General features: G+C 41.2%; 1 protein-coding gene across 3 annotated transcripts; it reads left to right on the top strand.

Annotated features, from left to right (window-relative positions):
* On the top strand, positions 1-16,479 carry LOC136433034 (kin of IRRE-like protein 1). Of its 3 annotated transcripts, none has more exons than XM_066424812.1 (13): positions 1-587; positions 9,360-9,671; positions 10,023-10,165; positions 12,010-12,172; positions 12,525-12,672; positions 12,881-12,996; positions 13,100-13,354; positions 13,495-13,666; positions 13,907-14,049; positions 14,268-14,387; positions 14,675-14,876; positions 15,191-15,297; positions 15,532-16,479. In XM_066424812.1, the coding sequence occupies exons 1-13, from the start codon at positions 518-520 to the stop codon at positions 15,612-15,614; spliced, it is 2,034 nt and encodes a 677-aa protein (XP_066280909.1). In that variant the 5' UTR covers positions 1-517; the 3' UTR covers positions 15,615-16,479. The 3 variants fall into 3 exon arrangements, with proteins under 3 accessions (XP_066280909.1, XP_066280899.1, XP_066280918.1); XM_066424802.1 differs by having other exon boundaries at positions 2-587; positions 13,907-14,052; XM_066424821.1 differs by having other exon boundaries at positions 3-587; positions 13,907-14,052; positions 14,675-14,872.
* The last annotated feature ends 1,109 nt before the right edge of the window (positions 16,480-17,588 follow it).

Raw genomic sequence — 17,588 nt, 5'->3', positions numbered from 1 at the left:
TGGTGATTGGAGACCAAAGCTGCATTGAATCTGCGGACATCCAGTGAGGTTGTGAACTTCATAGCAAAGGTCTTAGATTACACATAGATTTACGTCCATGGATTCCCCACATCAAACGGATGATAGATGTTACCATTGGTAATTGCTATGGTAATTACATCAGCTCAGCCCGGCTCTACGGTACCAGTGCCACATGTGGCTGACGTTAGCCGGTGTGCCGCTGACACGTACGCCGAACTGCAGGCACAAAGCGGGAAAACAAGTCAGACGGCCGGGCGGCGCTGCTTGACGTGCTTATGAACAGGTATCTCGCACTGTTGGAAGCAGTCTTAACTTGGGAGGTTGATAATCTGACTGTGCTTGCCGCAAAACGCAGGGAGTGTATCGAGAGTGTGACGTACAGTCGATCGAGACGTTACCATTGGTGGGACTAAGACGAAGACCAAAGGGAGTCATCAAAGGTTTTCCCTGTACGTCTTGGGACGGACACTAAACATCGACGAAGGAGAGTATCATCATGGTTTCTCCGCAAAGAGCTGAGAGGATCCCTCTCATCGCACTGTTTTTCCTGTGTTACGTTATAAAAGGTAGGTAATGGCAACTTACTTCATGTCTGTAGATAACCGGTAAATTCAAGACATTAAAACAAGAACAATGGCAAAATGGATAATCGTCAACAGTGCGCATGCCATAGCAAACATCAATAATCAAAACTGTGAAGGATGTTCGCATCATATGCGTTTCTTGATACCTAATGTCAGCAAATGCAATTATCCCTATATCTTTTGCAAGGTTAAAATGTTGTATCGGGTATATCAGTACCCAGGGCGTATGTCAACAGCGCTTTAATGTATAGTACGTAGCTTAGGCATATCATAGTTGTAATCACCTGGTCCTCTGATAATACTGAGATCATCAGGTCAGGGTATATCTGTCAAACTAAATGGTGCCTATCAAACCTAGCACTGAAACTGTTCACCCAAACCTGATTTGTTGCTGTGTTTTCAGTGTTAATGTGAGGAGATTCCCCCGTGTGTATCCTAGCCATATTGGGTATTCACAGCCCCAACCGTGACGGCCCGCGTCGTGTGTCAAATCCACGTTCCAAACACGACAGAACAAATAACTTCCAAGAGCTTTGTGGCGGGTGTCTGTTGCTGCTGTTGCTTGAGTCGATCGGGCCCGGGGTGTTAAAGATTGGGAGGAGCTCTTCACAGGCAAACACCAGGCAATCAAGACCAACAATGCTGCATGAAAAAAAATCGATAAATATCGTTCATCTCTGCAGCATTGCCGCGGTGTTTAGGCAAAGGCGGCGGAGACAATGGGGGACTGATCGTTATACATGGTTAACTTTTAACCCTCCAGTGTTTTTTTTATGGGCTTGCATATCTTCTTGACGTTCGCATCTTGTAAGCTTCACGTGATAATCTATATTGAGTCAAGGAACGACGCATTAGCCTATTCATAGCATATCATGGCCCCGCTATATATATACATCCTAAATAGCTGTACCTTTAGTAGTCTTGCAAACGTTATTTTGAACATCATCACCAATTTACATATACGTGAACCAAAGTGACAATGCAATTACTGATAGCCTAGTGAGAACAATCAACAGTGTAATGGTTATAATAGGGCATTTGAGTGTAATTAAAATGGCATTAGTCCCGGCACATGTTTGATATTTATGACTAATTGTACTCAAGGCTCGAATGTGCAGTGAAACAACACCCTGGAGTAGAGTTGGTAGTAAAATAGCAGCTTCATAAATCTCTAAGGGACCGGTATTTCTGCCTACCACGATAGCGGAATGGCAGGAGCTGCTACATCCTGTCTTCGTTGATGAGCGTATTCTAACTTAAAGCTTGGCTATAAATCTATGTGGAGAATTCGCAATTTCCAAAGGATTCTCCTTCCGCGAAGACGTGCAGTTGTTACATTCACACCGTGGAGTCCTATCGACCAAGGCGGTGAGACGGATCATGCTCCCGTTGCACCGTGTGTCGAGGTGCCTTATCATCACTCTGTATTCACGCCCTTCTGATAATGAAGACACAGTCTTTTATCGACTAGCTGTTGCCAATGCACGTATTGTTACACCATAAACGCCGCTTTAACATTCATTTATGACTTGTGTGATCTTACGCGGACTATGTCTTTGGGCTCAATCGATGCGACCATGAACCGTGCTACCCTCATTGAGGCACGTTTTGGTGTGATTCTTCCAAGTCTTCGTAGATAACCAACAGGCTGGTTAATTATTCACCGCATCATCCCCCATTTCCTCTGATGTTCTTAACGTTGCTGAATGATGGACACCGTGCCTTTGTCCCCATGTTTCTAATTCACACTCGGCTTTACAATATATCCCTACAGTTATTTTTGGTAGGCATCCAGCGGAAACACAGACTATTACTGACGTCCTGTCGATTCTGCATTCAACAAAGCCAGCCGACTTTATTATCTTTAACGATTTTCGTGATTCACTTCAACCTATTCTGAAGCTCTAATCGTCTCAGTTACTTGTTTATCTTCTTCGTTATACTGAATGTTTTCTAGATGTAGATAAACATACTGTAATTGGAAAAAACAGGATTTGATCGATAACGAGCTCAACACAGGGGACAACAGAGGGGAAGTTTTGGCCATCTATGTTATGCTGCTCTCAGAAGTTGTTTTGATTAGGACATTGGCAAGTCAGAAAACAGGTTTTATTGCAACAGTTGAAGTTCCTTGTTTATATTCTTCGTTCTACTGAGTGTTTTCATCAATGTAGATAAACATAATTGGTAAAAAAGGAGCTAATCACGATTGAGAGCTCAATACAGGGGAAGTTCTTGCCGTTTATGTGGTTGGTTACAGATGATAACATTGGTCAATTAGAAAACATGGTTTACTGATATACTCAAAAAGGTTCTTCGATAAACTTGAATGAAAGAGGTAAACATGACACTGGTTAAATACTCTATGAACAAGATTGGCAACATAAAAAGATGTTGCCATGGCGACGGTGGTCTCTGTTAACGTTTTCGTTCTTAGCCCACATGCAAATAAGGACCTCGCATAAATCATATCAGTCGATCACCTTCTCTACCAAAATAACACAAGTTGTCCAAAATTCTTGTTTTCATAAAAAAAAGATATCGTACCATTTCCTCATAAATTATGTAAATGAGGCCCTCTATGCAAGATTTGTGTCTAATAGTGGCCAAATTTACTTAACTTCCAAATGGTGCAAAAATGAAATCCCCATCATTTACCACTATGGATTTATAGTATTTTGTCATTAATTATGCAAATTAAGTATCAATTTGCATAATTGATATCCATCGATATTTATCTCTTTCTCAGTTACATATGTCATGTGTTTGAGAGTCCTATAGTAGAATTCAGCTGATTTATTAACTGTCCTCATTAATTATGCAAATCAGATATTGATTTGCATAATTGGCCTATGATTATGTAAATCATCACTTAAGCTATCTACACACCAAAAATTATGATGATCCGTCAACCCCTTCTTGCGTTATTCTCTTTCAAAGTTTGAGTCAAAATCAGCTCCCGCAGTTCCAAAAAAAAGCCGCTATGGGGTCCAAATCTACAGGACATATTTTCCTAACAAAGAGCTATCCACCACTTAAAAATCATGACTATAGCATGTTCAGAAGACGAGATTTGAAAAGTGAAAGTTCCCCTGCAGTACCATAGAAAGTCGCTAGGGGGCCCAAAATCCAATCATTACAAGGTCTCCCACAGACCTACCCAACTACAAAATATGAAGACAATACATCCAGGCATTCTTGAGTTATCGTCCCATGGACTTTCACATTCCTGTACAATTCCTAGAATTCTTGCAATCTGCACACAATATAGTAAAAATTTGGCTCGCCCCATATTCTACAACTGAATGATGTAAGGTATATGTACAGACCTCACCAGAGTCAATGTAATATAATAAACTACGATGTGAGTTGGCAAGTGCCAGGTATGGGCTATCGCATCCCTTACTCTTTTATTTTGAAGAGTAGTATCAAGAAAGGTATCGTGAAAGATGGAAAAAAAGCAAGCAAACCCATATAGAAATCAAAGCAAAAGAAGAGAAGATATACTACACTTTAAAACCTAAACACACGCCGGCAAATGTATCTTTCAAAGGGTTTGCCAATGTCTGCCTCCCGGCACTGGAGGAAATGGGCACACGCAAAAGCTTCCGGAACATGCTCTCTTCAACATATTACACTAAATAAAAGGCCCAGACTTCATGTTTCGTAAAGAGGGGACGTGACCTTCGAGGCAAGGCAACAAGCCATTCACTTTCATGTACGCCCGCCGTCGCTACTTGCATCCATTTTTCATCGTGCACCACCTCACTGTGATGTTGAGGCTGTCCTACATGTGTACTTGAGTGCGAGACGCAATGTCGGGGCTCCATCGTGGCTCGGGGCCGAGCAAATTAAAATGGCAAAAAAGAAAACCCACCCCAGATCAAACATACCTGACAGCAAACCTACAGAGTAGATTACATAGATAAAAGGCCACCTACTTCATCAGGAAAAGCAATTTGCACTAAGAACTAGTTTCCATTACTATGCAAAACTTACCCGATTTGAAATAGTAGTTCCTAAACTCTGCGTAGTGGAATCATTGACATTCACCGTAGATTGTAATGATTACATGCAATGATGTATGCTGCTCTCTGACCTACTCAGTAGGATCTTTCAGTTGACCGCACCAAGTGGAAGTTATCCCGATAATCATCATAGAACATTTGTAAGCCACAATCAAGACCGGGATTGCTTTTTTCGAGGACCTCATTACCTCAAAGAGCGACGCTATATGTTTTATTCATAGGCCTTTGAATATCTTTAATAAAAAAAAGATAGCAGGCATCTGATTTCTTTTCTTTTAAATGGAGCTGAAATATAGGAGGCAGTTGCAATTCTCTATCTAACTGTATTTAGAAACGAAGTTACGATTGACCAACTCTAACTGTATCCGGATGTCTAAGTGACGGTGCTGGACAGCTGTTGTTCTCAATACCCGAATAATCTATCATTTATCATGGGGAAACTTTAATCATGTATCATGCCTATGATTGGTTTATTGATTGTTTATCAGTGATAGTACTCACCACTGATTAATCTTCAATAACCGAGCCAAGTGACTTGTTCGGAGTGTAAGGCCTCGGCACGTGAAACCAGCTATAAAGTCACGTATCTTTCGACAGCCCGGATTATAACCGAGTTCTGGAGTCTTATATCCAGGGGCAGAATATGTTTTATTGAAATGACGATCCTCTCTAAAATCCTTTGTCGAATAGCTACTAATATTTAACCACATGGTCCGTATAGTTTGACATAAGATAAATGACCAATCTGTACAAGCTTACTGTGTCATCCATCAAACATAACGTCGAACTTAAAGCATCCCTCAGACTTGCAGAATGCACTGTGATATTTAGAATTGAAAAGGAATCGTAGTCATTAAGCACCACAAAGGACCTTTGGTTCTATTTATTCTATGCATTGTTCAAAAGAATTGCTGTTGTCGATCCTTTGAGCTCATTTGGAGGGGATACGCTTTCTATCTAGGGATGAGGATTCCGCCTAAGACCTACCGAAATTGCCAACATTAAAGGAATATTCCGCAGCTCCTGATCTAGTGATAAATGTGCGTGGTGAGCTGGGCGTTCTTTGTTGTCTAAGGTCTCGTTAATCAATGTGGCTTTACGGTCATCTCATGTATGCTATGTTGAAATGACAGGAAATTGAAGGTTGGAATCTTTGAATAAAAGACCTTCGAAAATCTAACGAAATTGTAGAATTCAATTATCTGCAGAAAGACCCCGGTATCATATGGCTTTGCTGAATCACCAAAATCGGTCTGGGTCAAAGGAGGCCATTCCAACTAGATGTTATTGAAGGTTTCTTTGGTATGCGGTCGAATGTATTAAATAAGCTTTCAAATACTATCACAGGTTTTGGTAACTGTTTTGGCGAATGATGATGTTGGTGTTGAGCGTGATGAAGCGGCGTTGTTTCACATAATTTAAAACACATAATCAAAACTAATCTTAGAAAATCATATCTATATCTGTGGTGACATCTAGTACTTTCCATTTGCAGTAAGCAATAAGCGTCCCCATATTCTTTCAGAAGATTCAAATGTATTTATTTTATGTTTTATAGTACTCGTATATCTACCAAGTCTTCATTTCTTTTGCCATAAAGGCATTCACTGCACTTTACGGCTACCGTGGCATCTGGCGCTATTATTTGTTTGCAGCGAAGATGACAAATGACACCTGCCGGTTATATTCTTGCACGTGTGGGTGTTTGTCGCTTTACGAGATAGCAAGTGCCTGAAATATCCTATCCCGCCGGACCAGAAATCCCTGGAGTTAGCAACAAGGACCTGTAAGTCATACAACGGTAGTTAAGCATATAAATCCAAGTTAAATGTACCTTTAATGCACCTTGTGGAAACCTTGGTGTCAAAAAGTACAAGGCTGAAATGTTCCGTCAGGCCTGAGATGTCTGTGGCGAAGGGATGATTAAATCTCCACCTGCAACTCTCCAAACAAACGTTGGAAAGGGAGATCTTTATCCACTTATTGCCTCGCTAACGATTTACCCCTCCAACCTCTGCTTGCAGGATTTTGAGTGATACGGACTTTGGAACGTATCGTGTAACCGCCTGAGGGATGTAAATTGCTTAGACCCCCATTCCACTAGGATGGCGCTCTCGCCGCGCTCCCACTGCGACCTCAATTTGGCCAGATCGCCGTGAGAGCGCCGAGAGCGCCGTGAGAGCGCCGAGAGCGCGGCGAGAGCGCATTGGAAGCGCGGTGAGAGCGCCATGCGCGCCATGCGCGCCGTCACCTCGGCGATGGTTTTGAACATGTTCAAAACAGTCGCCGTGAGCGCGCCGAGCATGGCGATGGGATCAAAGGGCCGCAGCGAGGGATCAAAGGGCCGCAGTGCTCAATGATCGCAGCGAACACTCTACGATGTTTAAATGATTGAATGGTCTTAACTGTAGTTCAAACAAATTTCATTCTTGAAGCGGTGTATCTTGAATTTATGGGAATTTTGTGGTCAAATCGAAATTTTCCTCATGGGTAATACAAATTGACGAATAACTACAAGTACTTGCTTCCATTGAAATTAAATTCCCTCCAAGTTTTATTGTCTGTGGTTCAGAAAGTGTTTCACAATTCTGTGATTTACGTTTCTATTATAACGTAGAATGATAAAAGATATTTATAGCAAACAGGTTACATGACAGACAAAAAAAACATATTTGAACAAATATATAACTTAAGACATACACTAAGCGACCGTGCAGCGATCAAAATTGAATCTGTTTTCCCCTTGATTTTATCATTCAAATATGATGCAAGAGGTAAAGGTATGACTGAGAAGACAACAAAGCACACAACACGAAAAGAAAATTCGTTCTTTATCTCTAGAATTCGTTGAGTGATCTGTGAAATCTTTGGTCACTCATAAAAAGTTGCTGACATTTGACATTTTGGTCGCGCTGAGGTCGCCGTAGAGATTCCACTTGAGCACGTTTTCCAGGAAATCGGCGCCTCTCACGGCGCTCTGGTCGCCGTAAGGGCGCGGCGAGAGCGCCGTCCAAGTGGAATGGGGGTATTAGTCTTCTGGGACAGGACATAAATCCTCGCTCCGAATATTGTACAAGATCCTGGCTAAGTGCCAAGCTGGCACAACATGCAACATACCCATTGATGCATTTTACTGTCCTATTCACTAATATTGCCTTTATGTTGTATAATTGCTGTAGTCATTAAGACAGCGTTTATGTTAGACAAAAAGGGAGACAGTAGTCGATTGTTCTTTGGTAAGAACATTCAAAACCTGATTTGAAAAGTAAATCTAATGTTAAATTTTAGGATAAATGGCCACATGAGCCCAGTTGCCAGTTAATATAAAGTTGGTATTGCCTCAACCTCTGTCCTGGCTCAGACAAATCTTAATGTCAAATTGCTTTTGTCTTGTCTGAAAAGGCTAACATCCCCATTATGGCTATTATTACACAAATGACATTTAACGCTGTGATAATTGCATGGACAAACTATCAGTGAACTGGAGAATAACAGATGAACAGACATTTTGCCATTCGTTGTGATCCCGTGTATACAATGTACGTGACAACGTTCGGTAAAAAAAAGGTTGTGATATAATCATCAGGACTCATGCCATGTCGTCAGTTAATAGAGGTTACATAGTGTAAGCTTAAAACGTGCTCTGTTCACCCTCAGTGTTCCATGTTTCCAGAAAGGCACCATGACATCAATCACCCATTGTTGAATCTAGCCGGAGTAAAGAATATTAGATTACATCCGTTGGGAGGTGGTAGCCTGACACGGTGTGGGACAATACAACCGGATTCCGTCTAGAATTGGAATGACTCAGAGAAGCCAGATGGTTTCCTACACCTATGACCCATCTGATTCATGCATGTAACAGACATGTATTAATACTCACACTAATCCTATTGCCAGGCTTCTCAGAAGCTGTAATCTCTGACGTAATTACCTATACGGAAGTAAATTGCCTCCCTCCATTCACCGCAGTGTTCTGACACAAAGATTGAGTGTATCGCAACTGACAACGTAAAAGTGAATTTTACACGAGTTGGCAGAACTTTTAGCCTTACCACCAACTGTCCAGCTATTGAATGTGACAAGCTTTTTACACTCAAGTTTGTAACTCCTTACACTGGGAGAAAACAGCCAAATGAAATTAGGGGAATCCGTTAAAGTCTTTGCGTCCTAATCCATCCGCCGTCGCTTCTGACCCATAGAGAGGTCCATCATCCCGAACAGTAACACATTTCCTGAGTCTTTTGAATTGTGCAAAGAGGAGTTCGTGACCCCAATTTTGACAGGACCCAATGATGTATTCCCTGATGATGCTTTCCTGTCCGCCGTGATAATCAGAGGAGAAAACATAATTCAATCTCGGTAGCTTTACATCAAAGTAGTCGGTACCAATTCCGTGTCAAGGAAAGCTGTTCAACCCATAGTGATGAAGAAAAGCATCTGTGCCCATCTCTCAACAAGCAATGGTATGGTAAGTGAATTGCAATGCAGGGTCTCAATAAGAAAGAAATAAGGCCAAATTATAATAACGTTGGATGGGACTGTTGGATGAACTGTTCATCCACGGTCAAAATGAACTATGAAAAATGTCAATTCTCCAAAATGACGGTCTATGGAATGAAAGAATCAGTTTCAAAAGTGGTTTGATAAAGAATAAGAGAGGTCATGGTGTTCAATACTTTGTGGTTATATTGTATCATTTATTATCCTCTATTTCCTTACACAGTACAGGCAGTTTCTTACCGGGAGCGTCCGGAGTCGTTGGCCGTACGGGAAGGACAGACGGTGACTCTCAGATGTGCCTTCATCGGACTATCAACACAGAGTGTCGTGATCTGGGAGGGACCACCGAACTTTAATGTCATGTCAACAGATAGAAATGTGGATTCCCTCTACAAAAGACACCGTATTACTGGGAATTCTGGAAGGGGAGAGTACAGCATGGAAATCAAAGATGTGCAAGTATCAGACGCTGGTGGCTACAGGTGCAGTACGTTAGGACTGCAAGAAAAGGCTGAAATGATGTTGCAGGTTATAGGTACGTAACGCACATAATATCTATATCTCACATGTGGCTTATATATGCATGTACACGCACGTGCGCACAGACATATTCAGAAACACTTCCAGACACTCATTGTAATACATGAAATTATTGACGCAAACAACTCTACATCATGCACATATTTGAGAAAAAGACAAATCTTTTATTTTTAGCAGTAAATAGCTTTCCGCAAAGTTGTCTATGGAATATATTCCAGGTAAAGTTCAGGATAACCCCGATATTTTAGACATACTTTGCTTAGCCCTACAGACGGTGCAAACATACCCTCTGTTCGTCAGAGCTTTAACCTTGATATAATTGTGACTTTCATTAATCTCACTACAGTTCCAATGAAGAAAGCGCCGAAGATCATAGTGAGTGACATCAGGATCACTGCCGGCCAATCACTAACACTGAGCTGCAGGACAACAGAGGGGTCTCCACTACCCACACTAACATGGTTCAACGGGACAACTCAAGTCCAACAGGTACTGTGTGCATGACTGTAGTGGCGCGTACCTAAACCCGTCCGTAACAGGTCCGTGGTTTAGGTACGCACCACTTTGCACGAGTGTGTAGATTCTATTCCCATGCCATGCCATGCCATGCAATGCCGTGCTGTGCCGTGCCGTCATTAATGGAGCGTTCAAATTTCCTAGAAATCATTGTAATTAGACTTCCTGGAAAATGCACTTAAGGCTTGTTTCCTGCATATTACATGCATGATTCTGCCTGTAATAACGTTTTGTGGCAAGGTAGGGCGTAAATCAGTGTTCTCTGTTGCCTTTGACCCTTGGTAGGACTTTAAACCTTTAGCTCCTTGAAATTATAATCTAGTCTGTTGTAATTAGACTTCATGGAAATTGCACTTTAGGCTTTTCGCTTTCCTTTATTAACATGATTTTGCAGGGAATCATGCAGGTTTTCCGATAGGTCTAATGGCTCTCCATAAAGCCATGCTTCCGCCAGTCTGTCTATCTCCTAATTAATTCCTAAGTTGTTACAGTTGCGTGAAGCCAGACCGTGCTATTCTTGTACAGTGCATCTTTTTGAGAAAACTAATTTCCTGGTATTCATTAAAACGCCGTTGGATAAGAAGCCTCGCCGGCGATATGCACTGAAGGGCAGAAAATCAAATTGTAATTTAAGACATACTTGAATATTTCATGGCTTATTTCCTGCACCTGCAATATTCAAAACGGAGGACAGCATGAATGTTCAAAATTATAAATGGGTTGGTAACACTAGATTGTCACATGAAATATTTACCAAGCATAGATAAGTGCCTCTTGACGTCTATGGAGATAGATAGAGGAAACGGGTAACACATTTCAACAGCAACAGTGTAAAATAGCATAAGTCAAAATGCCTGAAGTTGGGGGAATCGAGGACGTCTACTGCCGCGTGCGTCTTCAGAATTAATGAGTGTACTGTCTCATAGAAAAGTCTCCATCTTGGTTGAAATAGTTACATATTTTGTGTTATGTACATAGGCCACAGCAAGTAATTTTTATGGATGACATCAGCGCGCTCATTAATTTTCGCCTGATTTCGAAATAAATAAAAAACACAAGAAATTTCATTGCCCTCCGACGGTGGTCAACATGCCAAAAATGGGCAAATATGGCGTAACGTTGACAGACTAAGGTGTTTCATTGCATATGAATACCCAGTGTAGTTCCTACCCATGATGGTGTGAAAAGCTATTCCTGCGTTTGTTCTAGCAAGGATATTATATAAATAATGGGGAGGGGGGTCTAGTTAATTGAGCTGTATACAAAAGGTGTTTCATCGCATATGAATACCCAGTGAAGTTGCTTCAGATGATGGTACAACAAGATATTTTCTGCATTTGTTGTAGTTAGTCTATTGAGATGTATACACATCTACAAGGACATGTTAACTGTTGAATCAAGGAGGTTTTATACTATATATGACACCAAATTGGTTGAATACAGGAATAAAAGGCCTGTTGGTCATGATATCATATTTCGTCGCCTTAATATTCTTGTCTAACAAGATTCATGATCTCAAAATTTGAAAATATAGGAATCTTGATTTTTTGCCCGCCTTGTTTTTTTTCGCCCTATCTCATTATTTTTGGAGTCTGCGGAGGATATCATCCATAAAATGTACTTGCTGTGGCCAAACTGTTAAATCATCTTCTTCTACATCGAGAGCCTAACCATTGCTTATCTACGTGTTAAGGATAAAGGAATGCTGCACTTGTGTAGACATTAGGCATTCTTGATTAATATTCATGATCAATCATTGACAATGATTACGTTTCATTGACTTATTGAATACGTTGGGCATCTTGTCTTTCTCACAGAGCAATGAGGAGTTGACCGATGATAGGTCAATCGCGAGCCTTGACCTGGTACTGCCGGAACTTACCAGATGGGATCATGGGAGAAATTTCACCTGCGTGGCTGACCAAGGTCACCCTGAACTAGCACCCTTAACTGCGTCATCAACGATGCTGAATGTCAAATGTGAGTGTATCATATTTCTCTTCTACTTGACTTGTAGCTATTAGTAAGTAGACTTCAATGAATACATGCATATAACTGTCAGTCATGAAGAAGACAAGAAAATGCATTTAAAGGAGTGTGGATCTAAACGCAAAAAAGGAAAACTTTTTATGACGGCTGCATCTATCTAGTAATTTTTTGTCATTTTTACCGGGGCTGCCCAGGTCGATCAGCCTTATTGTCACTGCTTTACAATGTAGCCCTATGTCACAAATAAATAACAGATTTATAATGCATATACAGTCGCATGTACAAATAAAAAACTTATATTTAATAGATAAGAATTACATGTACATCATTGTTATGTCACCAGATTCACCTGTTGTAAGGATCAGGTCGCAGTCGATCCGAGCTAGTGAAGGCGAGACGTTGGACCTGAGCTGTGACGTAGACAGTAACCCTCCAGCCACTGTCACATGGCGGAAACTTGGCGGAGATATTCCCACAAATGCAGAAAACAGGTACAGCTGAATTTCATATATCCCTGAATGATTTCTTCAGATTGGTAAATAACTGAATAGAAAAGTGCTTTTCATGTATTTAGTGATAATCTGTTAGAACGAGGTCATTATGAGGATACAATGGGCATTATTAGCGCTTATATTAATTCACGTATTTAGCTCCACGTTTAGTAAATATGGGTGATGATATTCTGTCTCTTGACTTCAGAGGCGGAACACTTCGCCTACCGACATTGGACAGAACTGCCGCAGGCGTGTACCAGTGTCAGGCTAACAATGGCATTGCACCCAGTGGACTCGGTTCTGCCACGTTAACTGTGCAATGTGAGTATCCGTTTCCCCGATAATGTCACGCCCTCATTTGTTTGTCCTGGTACCTTTACAATGACAAAGTACGTCTTTGATATCATTTGTTTTTGTCACTTAGATCCTCCTCATATCACTTCTAACTTTAACCGCAAGACGAGCCCATTCGTTGGACAAGAGGCTTTCTCCTTACTCTGTGAAGCGGAGGGTTATCCGGAGCCTAGAGTGAGATGGCGACGGAAAGGAACAAAGCTGTACTTTGGTAACCCTCTGCAGTTTTCACGGATTGACTATGACATGGAGGGAGACTATGAATGTGTGGCTTCAAACGGTCAGATGAGGGATGCTGTCAGACAAATATTCCTAGATGTTAGAGGTAATGATAGACACTGTGCTTTTAAGTTTGAAAACAAAACTGTTTATTTGCTTTTTTCTTTTGAACATTGTCTTTTATGCATCATTTTGGTCGTGAGAAAGGAACAAAAAGAAAAGAAAATGCATTTTTATGAATTTTAGGGAAACCATACATCAACACGGTGAGTTTAAAAGTGTCTGTGCGGTCCGGAGACACGGCTAGACTTGTGTGTGAGATTCTGTCCGACCCTCTTCCTGAAGAGACAAGATGGCTGCGGCGTGGGCCCGGTCAGCAGGACAAACCGGTCACAGCAAGTCAGCGACCAGGCATCAGGTATAACTCCTATACGGCTAAATTATTTGAGATGTCAAAGAATTTCTGACAAAGGCTTTTTGTATCAGCTTGCATTAAGATACATTTGAACAGCATGAAGAAAATTGGAAATGTCTATACGTACCTGAGTGATTGTTGTCGACGGTTGACGATCGGAATTGACGTTATATATACAGATGAGAACACAACAAAACATGACTAAACGAAGTGTATACATGCTTCTCCCTACTGTATGTACAGAGAGGAGGAAACAACGTCACCCAGAGGCGTGACGAACACTTTGGTGATTTCTCACGTCGGCCGTTCAGACGGAGGAGTTTACGTCTGTGAGACAACTAACACATTCGGCACCTTCCAGAGGGAGTTCAACATGGAGGTCAAAGGTGGTTCGTACGGATCTTATCCTTCCATGATTCCAAGGTCATTTGTTTTTGACGTCAACATGAGGAAATAATCAGCCTTTGTATGGAATATCAACTCTCATTAGATCCGTTGATACAAGATAAATCTTCTTTATTCTTTCCCTCAATAGATGTTACTTTGACTATATTACAACAACTTCTTACAATATCTGAGGACTGAATCTCTAATTTCGATACAGATACCAACACGCAGGCTGTGGTCATCGCTTCAATTACGGTTATTGTTTTGTTGATTCTGTTTGCCACGATTTTCATCTGCATCGCGAAGAGGACAGGTTTATCAGCAGGCGTCAAGCGTGGTAATTACATATCGTTTTGACATAGCTAAATGTCGATATAGCCGTTTGCGCGATGTATCTACTAGAAAGTGGACTTCTAAAGTGTTACTCATGTAAGTGTCAAAAACGTTACACGATCAACAGAGATTAAGTTTGGACACATCAAACATTGAAAATATACGATTGGAACACAACTGAAGTTGGAGATACTTTAAAACTGATTATCTGTGAGAGGGTATTCCTGATTTTTGCTGTTAGGTTTTGAATGTCAGTCTAAAGCAGCCAATATAAATGTGCAAAATCTACAGAGAAAGCTACGAGCTCCAGTCTGACGGCCTCCCGAGCTCTCCCTCCTCTCCCGCCGTACTTAAACAGCAGAAGTGTTCCTGCGATGGATCCAGATGACATGGACGGTCTCGAGCTACAGGACTTCAACGGGACACTGAAGCCACGCCCTCCGCCCAGGATGGACAAGCAGCCCTACTCCATTGGCCTATCCTACCCAAGTAGGTAGATACAGTTTACATATTATATCTTCTCATTAAAACTTATCCCTGCTTTTAACATCTAACGAACCTAAACGTGGATAAAGGTCGTTCCTTTTTCGCTAATGTTGCTGTTAACGTTTTTTCGCTAATGTTGCGGTTAAACATGTTTTTCGCCAATGTTGCTGTTAATGTTTTTCGCCAATGTTGCTGTTAATGTCCTTAGCTAATGTTACTGCTAATGTTTGTCACTAATGTTGCTGTTAATGATTTCCGCCAAACGTTGCTGTTTTTCCAAATTTGTTACCATACGTTTCCGTACCAACTGGTCACCTGTAGGTTTGATGCACCCCCTCCCGCCCTACTCCACTGTGGAGAGACAGAGGCCGGACGGGGAGGACAACATGGTGGACTCGCCCTACCTGGAAGATCCGTGGGAAACAGAGGTCACTTAGGAGACCAAAGAAGTTCTAGTCGTAGCTGATATAAGACCATGACTTTCACATTCGACAAGAAAATTAACCAAAATATTACGATTCGAAATTTTTAGTTATTTTGGATGTGAAGAATTTTATAGCTATTGATTTAATTGTGCAATCATTTAAATTCAATTGTGTTAACTCTCTTTTGCAGACGTTTTATAACTCTAAGTTGTAAAGTACCTTTTTTGTATTTTTTAGGATTTCATGACTCCCCCGGCACTTCCACCCAAAGATCTCCCGGGGAAAAGGATCGACAGCAGTGTTCTGTGCTGAACCGTTAAGCAACGTCACATCGTAAGCTAACAGGACTGCCCGTGATAATTTTGCCAACAAAATATTTCTTTGTTTTAGAGAAAGCCCTTACTTAATCTTATGTTAGTGAACCATACTTTAGAACGTAGATCTACTTAGAGTGAAGCTTCAGAGCAAAACAGCTGACATTCTAACGGGAATTCTGTTTCTTACAAGATCGTAGAACTAGAATGTTAAACGTATAGCCATTAAGTAAGCTATCTGTGTCCCAGTCTGAAAAATACCTTTTGGTTTATCTTTTTATGCTTCACTCAAACCCGCCCTGGCATCTTGAATTTAGCAATACAGGGAACTTTGAATCGGTCATATGTTGCTACGCCACATGTAGATATATCTATATATAGAAGAGATGTATAATGGTGCTGCTCTTAAATTAGTGGAGTGACAGTGAAACCGTTTGACACGATCAAGCCATACTAGTGAGGCTGCCAAAGCAATGTGATTAAAAACACCCTTGTGTCAGAAGATGCACCGTTATTTTTGTAATGATAATGTTTGTGACGTTGATGTAGCTCATTGTCGAAACTTCAGAGATATATACCATGTATCATTTATGGAAGAATAAACACTCTCGGCTGTTCTAGCAAACAATCGATCGAAGCAAAACTTTATGAACCATTGCAGATCGTTCAATGTAATGTTAGCTGCGGAATGTTTTTATCTATCACACAATATCAGTTAAAATCGTTGTGTATTTATTCATCAGTGCAAATTATTCAGTGGTTTACATATGTCATACTGCCAATTCATGAGTTATGAGCAACAATATGCTGTGGTACACAACGTTAAAACGATTAGTCTACTTATTTCTGGAGTACATATTGATGTTGCTGAGGTCTTTGCTCATTTATTATTGAGGCTAAGCGTTTGACAGCTGTTTCTCAGCAGTACGTACGCAAATATATTAGATTCAGCCAAGTACACGTTTCCATGCCTAGAGGGAACGGCAGAAAGTAGATCATGAACTGGTGATCTATCATCATACACCCCCCACCCCCATCTGGCATGGTAACTGCCAAGAATGACTTACTATCAGCTCCAGCCAAAGCCTGGGATACGTTTATCTACTCTTCTTTCAGCTACCACAAATACTTGTACCTAAACCATACGAGCTTACTGGGAACCAGCAGGATATAGTAGTAGAGGCACCTACCTTGTTTCTGTGATCACCAATGGCAGGAAAGTTGACTTATTGACCTCTGACCCATAGCCTTTGTTGTAAGAACTTTTCTCTTCGTCCCTTTTAAGAACTGATATTTCACGATCATTAAAACTATACAATTCATGCAGAAATTGTATTATAATAATTAAAATGTAACTTAAAGAACTGGCAAAATGACAAAATACCATATAGGTCAATGGGGTCAAATGTTGACCCCTTGTTCCCGCGCTTCCGGAAAGCTACAAGAACGTATGACTGTGGCCGTGAGTACATCAAGGCCAGCAGTGGGATGATGATCAAGTATGATGGCCATGCCTTTCAATCTGCAAAAAGTTTGTCCCGGTAAGTGATATAATAGACGTTTGCCGCTGGGCAAACTAGAGTGTATAAACTTGTAATGATATCGCCATTTGTGCCCACTGCACCCCACCCCAACCATGGCCGGGGCCATTGTAACGTCTCTACTACGTAGTTACAAAACTTACCGCTCGTGTCGTGCATTTTGTCGTGTCAACCATATAATTCATTCGTAGTAACAGCATGCTACAACTGTAGCTGAGCGTCAATCTAAACAACCTGCTACTGGTCGTACTATTCTGATTCTCCAGGTGGCGCTGCAAACTTACTCACACTTGACACCAAAATCATTAGCAAGGACAAGGAGGTTAAAATGTTAAATGGCCTCCTTGGTCTGGGTAAGGCAAGAACCCGATGATCCTCTAGTCACTCGATTTTGTTTTAAGTTGACCAAAGCAATCAGAGCACAGTCGAGTCACCCGAA

This window comes from Branchiostoma lanceolatum, chromosome 1 (assembly GCF_035083965.1).
Source record: "Branchiostoma lanceolatum isolate klBraLanc5 chromosome 1, klBraLanc5.hap2, whole genome shotgun sequence".
In the NCBI taxonomy this organism is placed as follows: Eukaryota; Metazoa; Chordata; class Leptocardii; order Amphioxiformes; family Branchiostomatidae; genus Branchiostoma; species Branchiostoma lanceolatum.
This window is presented reverse-complemented; position numbering and strand designations above follow the sequence as displayed.

Bases quoted from the DNA above. Each gene is read 5' to 3' on its own strand.
- LOC136433034 (XM_066424802.1), top strand. From the start codon at position 518: ATGGTTTCTCCGCAAAGAGCTGAGAGGATCCCTCTCATCGCACTGTTT. The intron at 10,166-12,009 runs GTACTGTGTGCA...TCTTTCTCACAG, and splicing joins GGACAACTCAAGTCCAACAG to AGCAATGAGGAGTTGACCGA. The intron at 14,877-15,190 runs GTAGATACAGTT...GGTCACCTGTAG, and splicing joins GGCCTATCCTACCCAAGTAG to GTTTGATGCACCCCCTCCCG.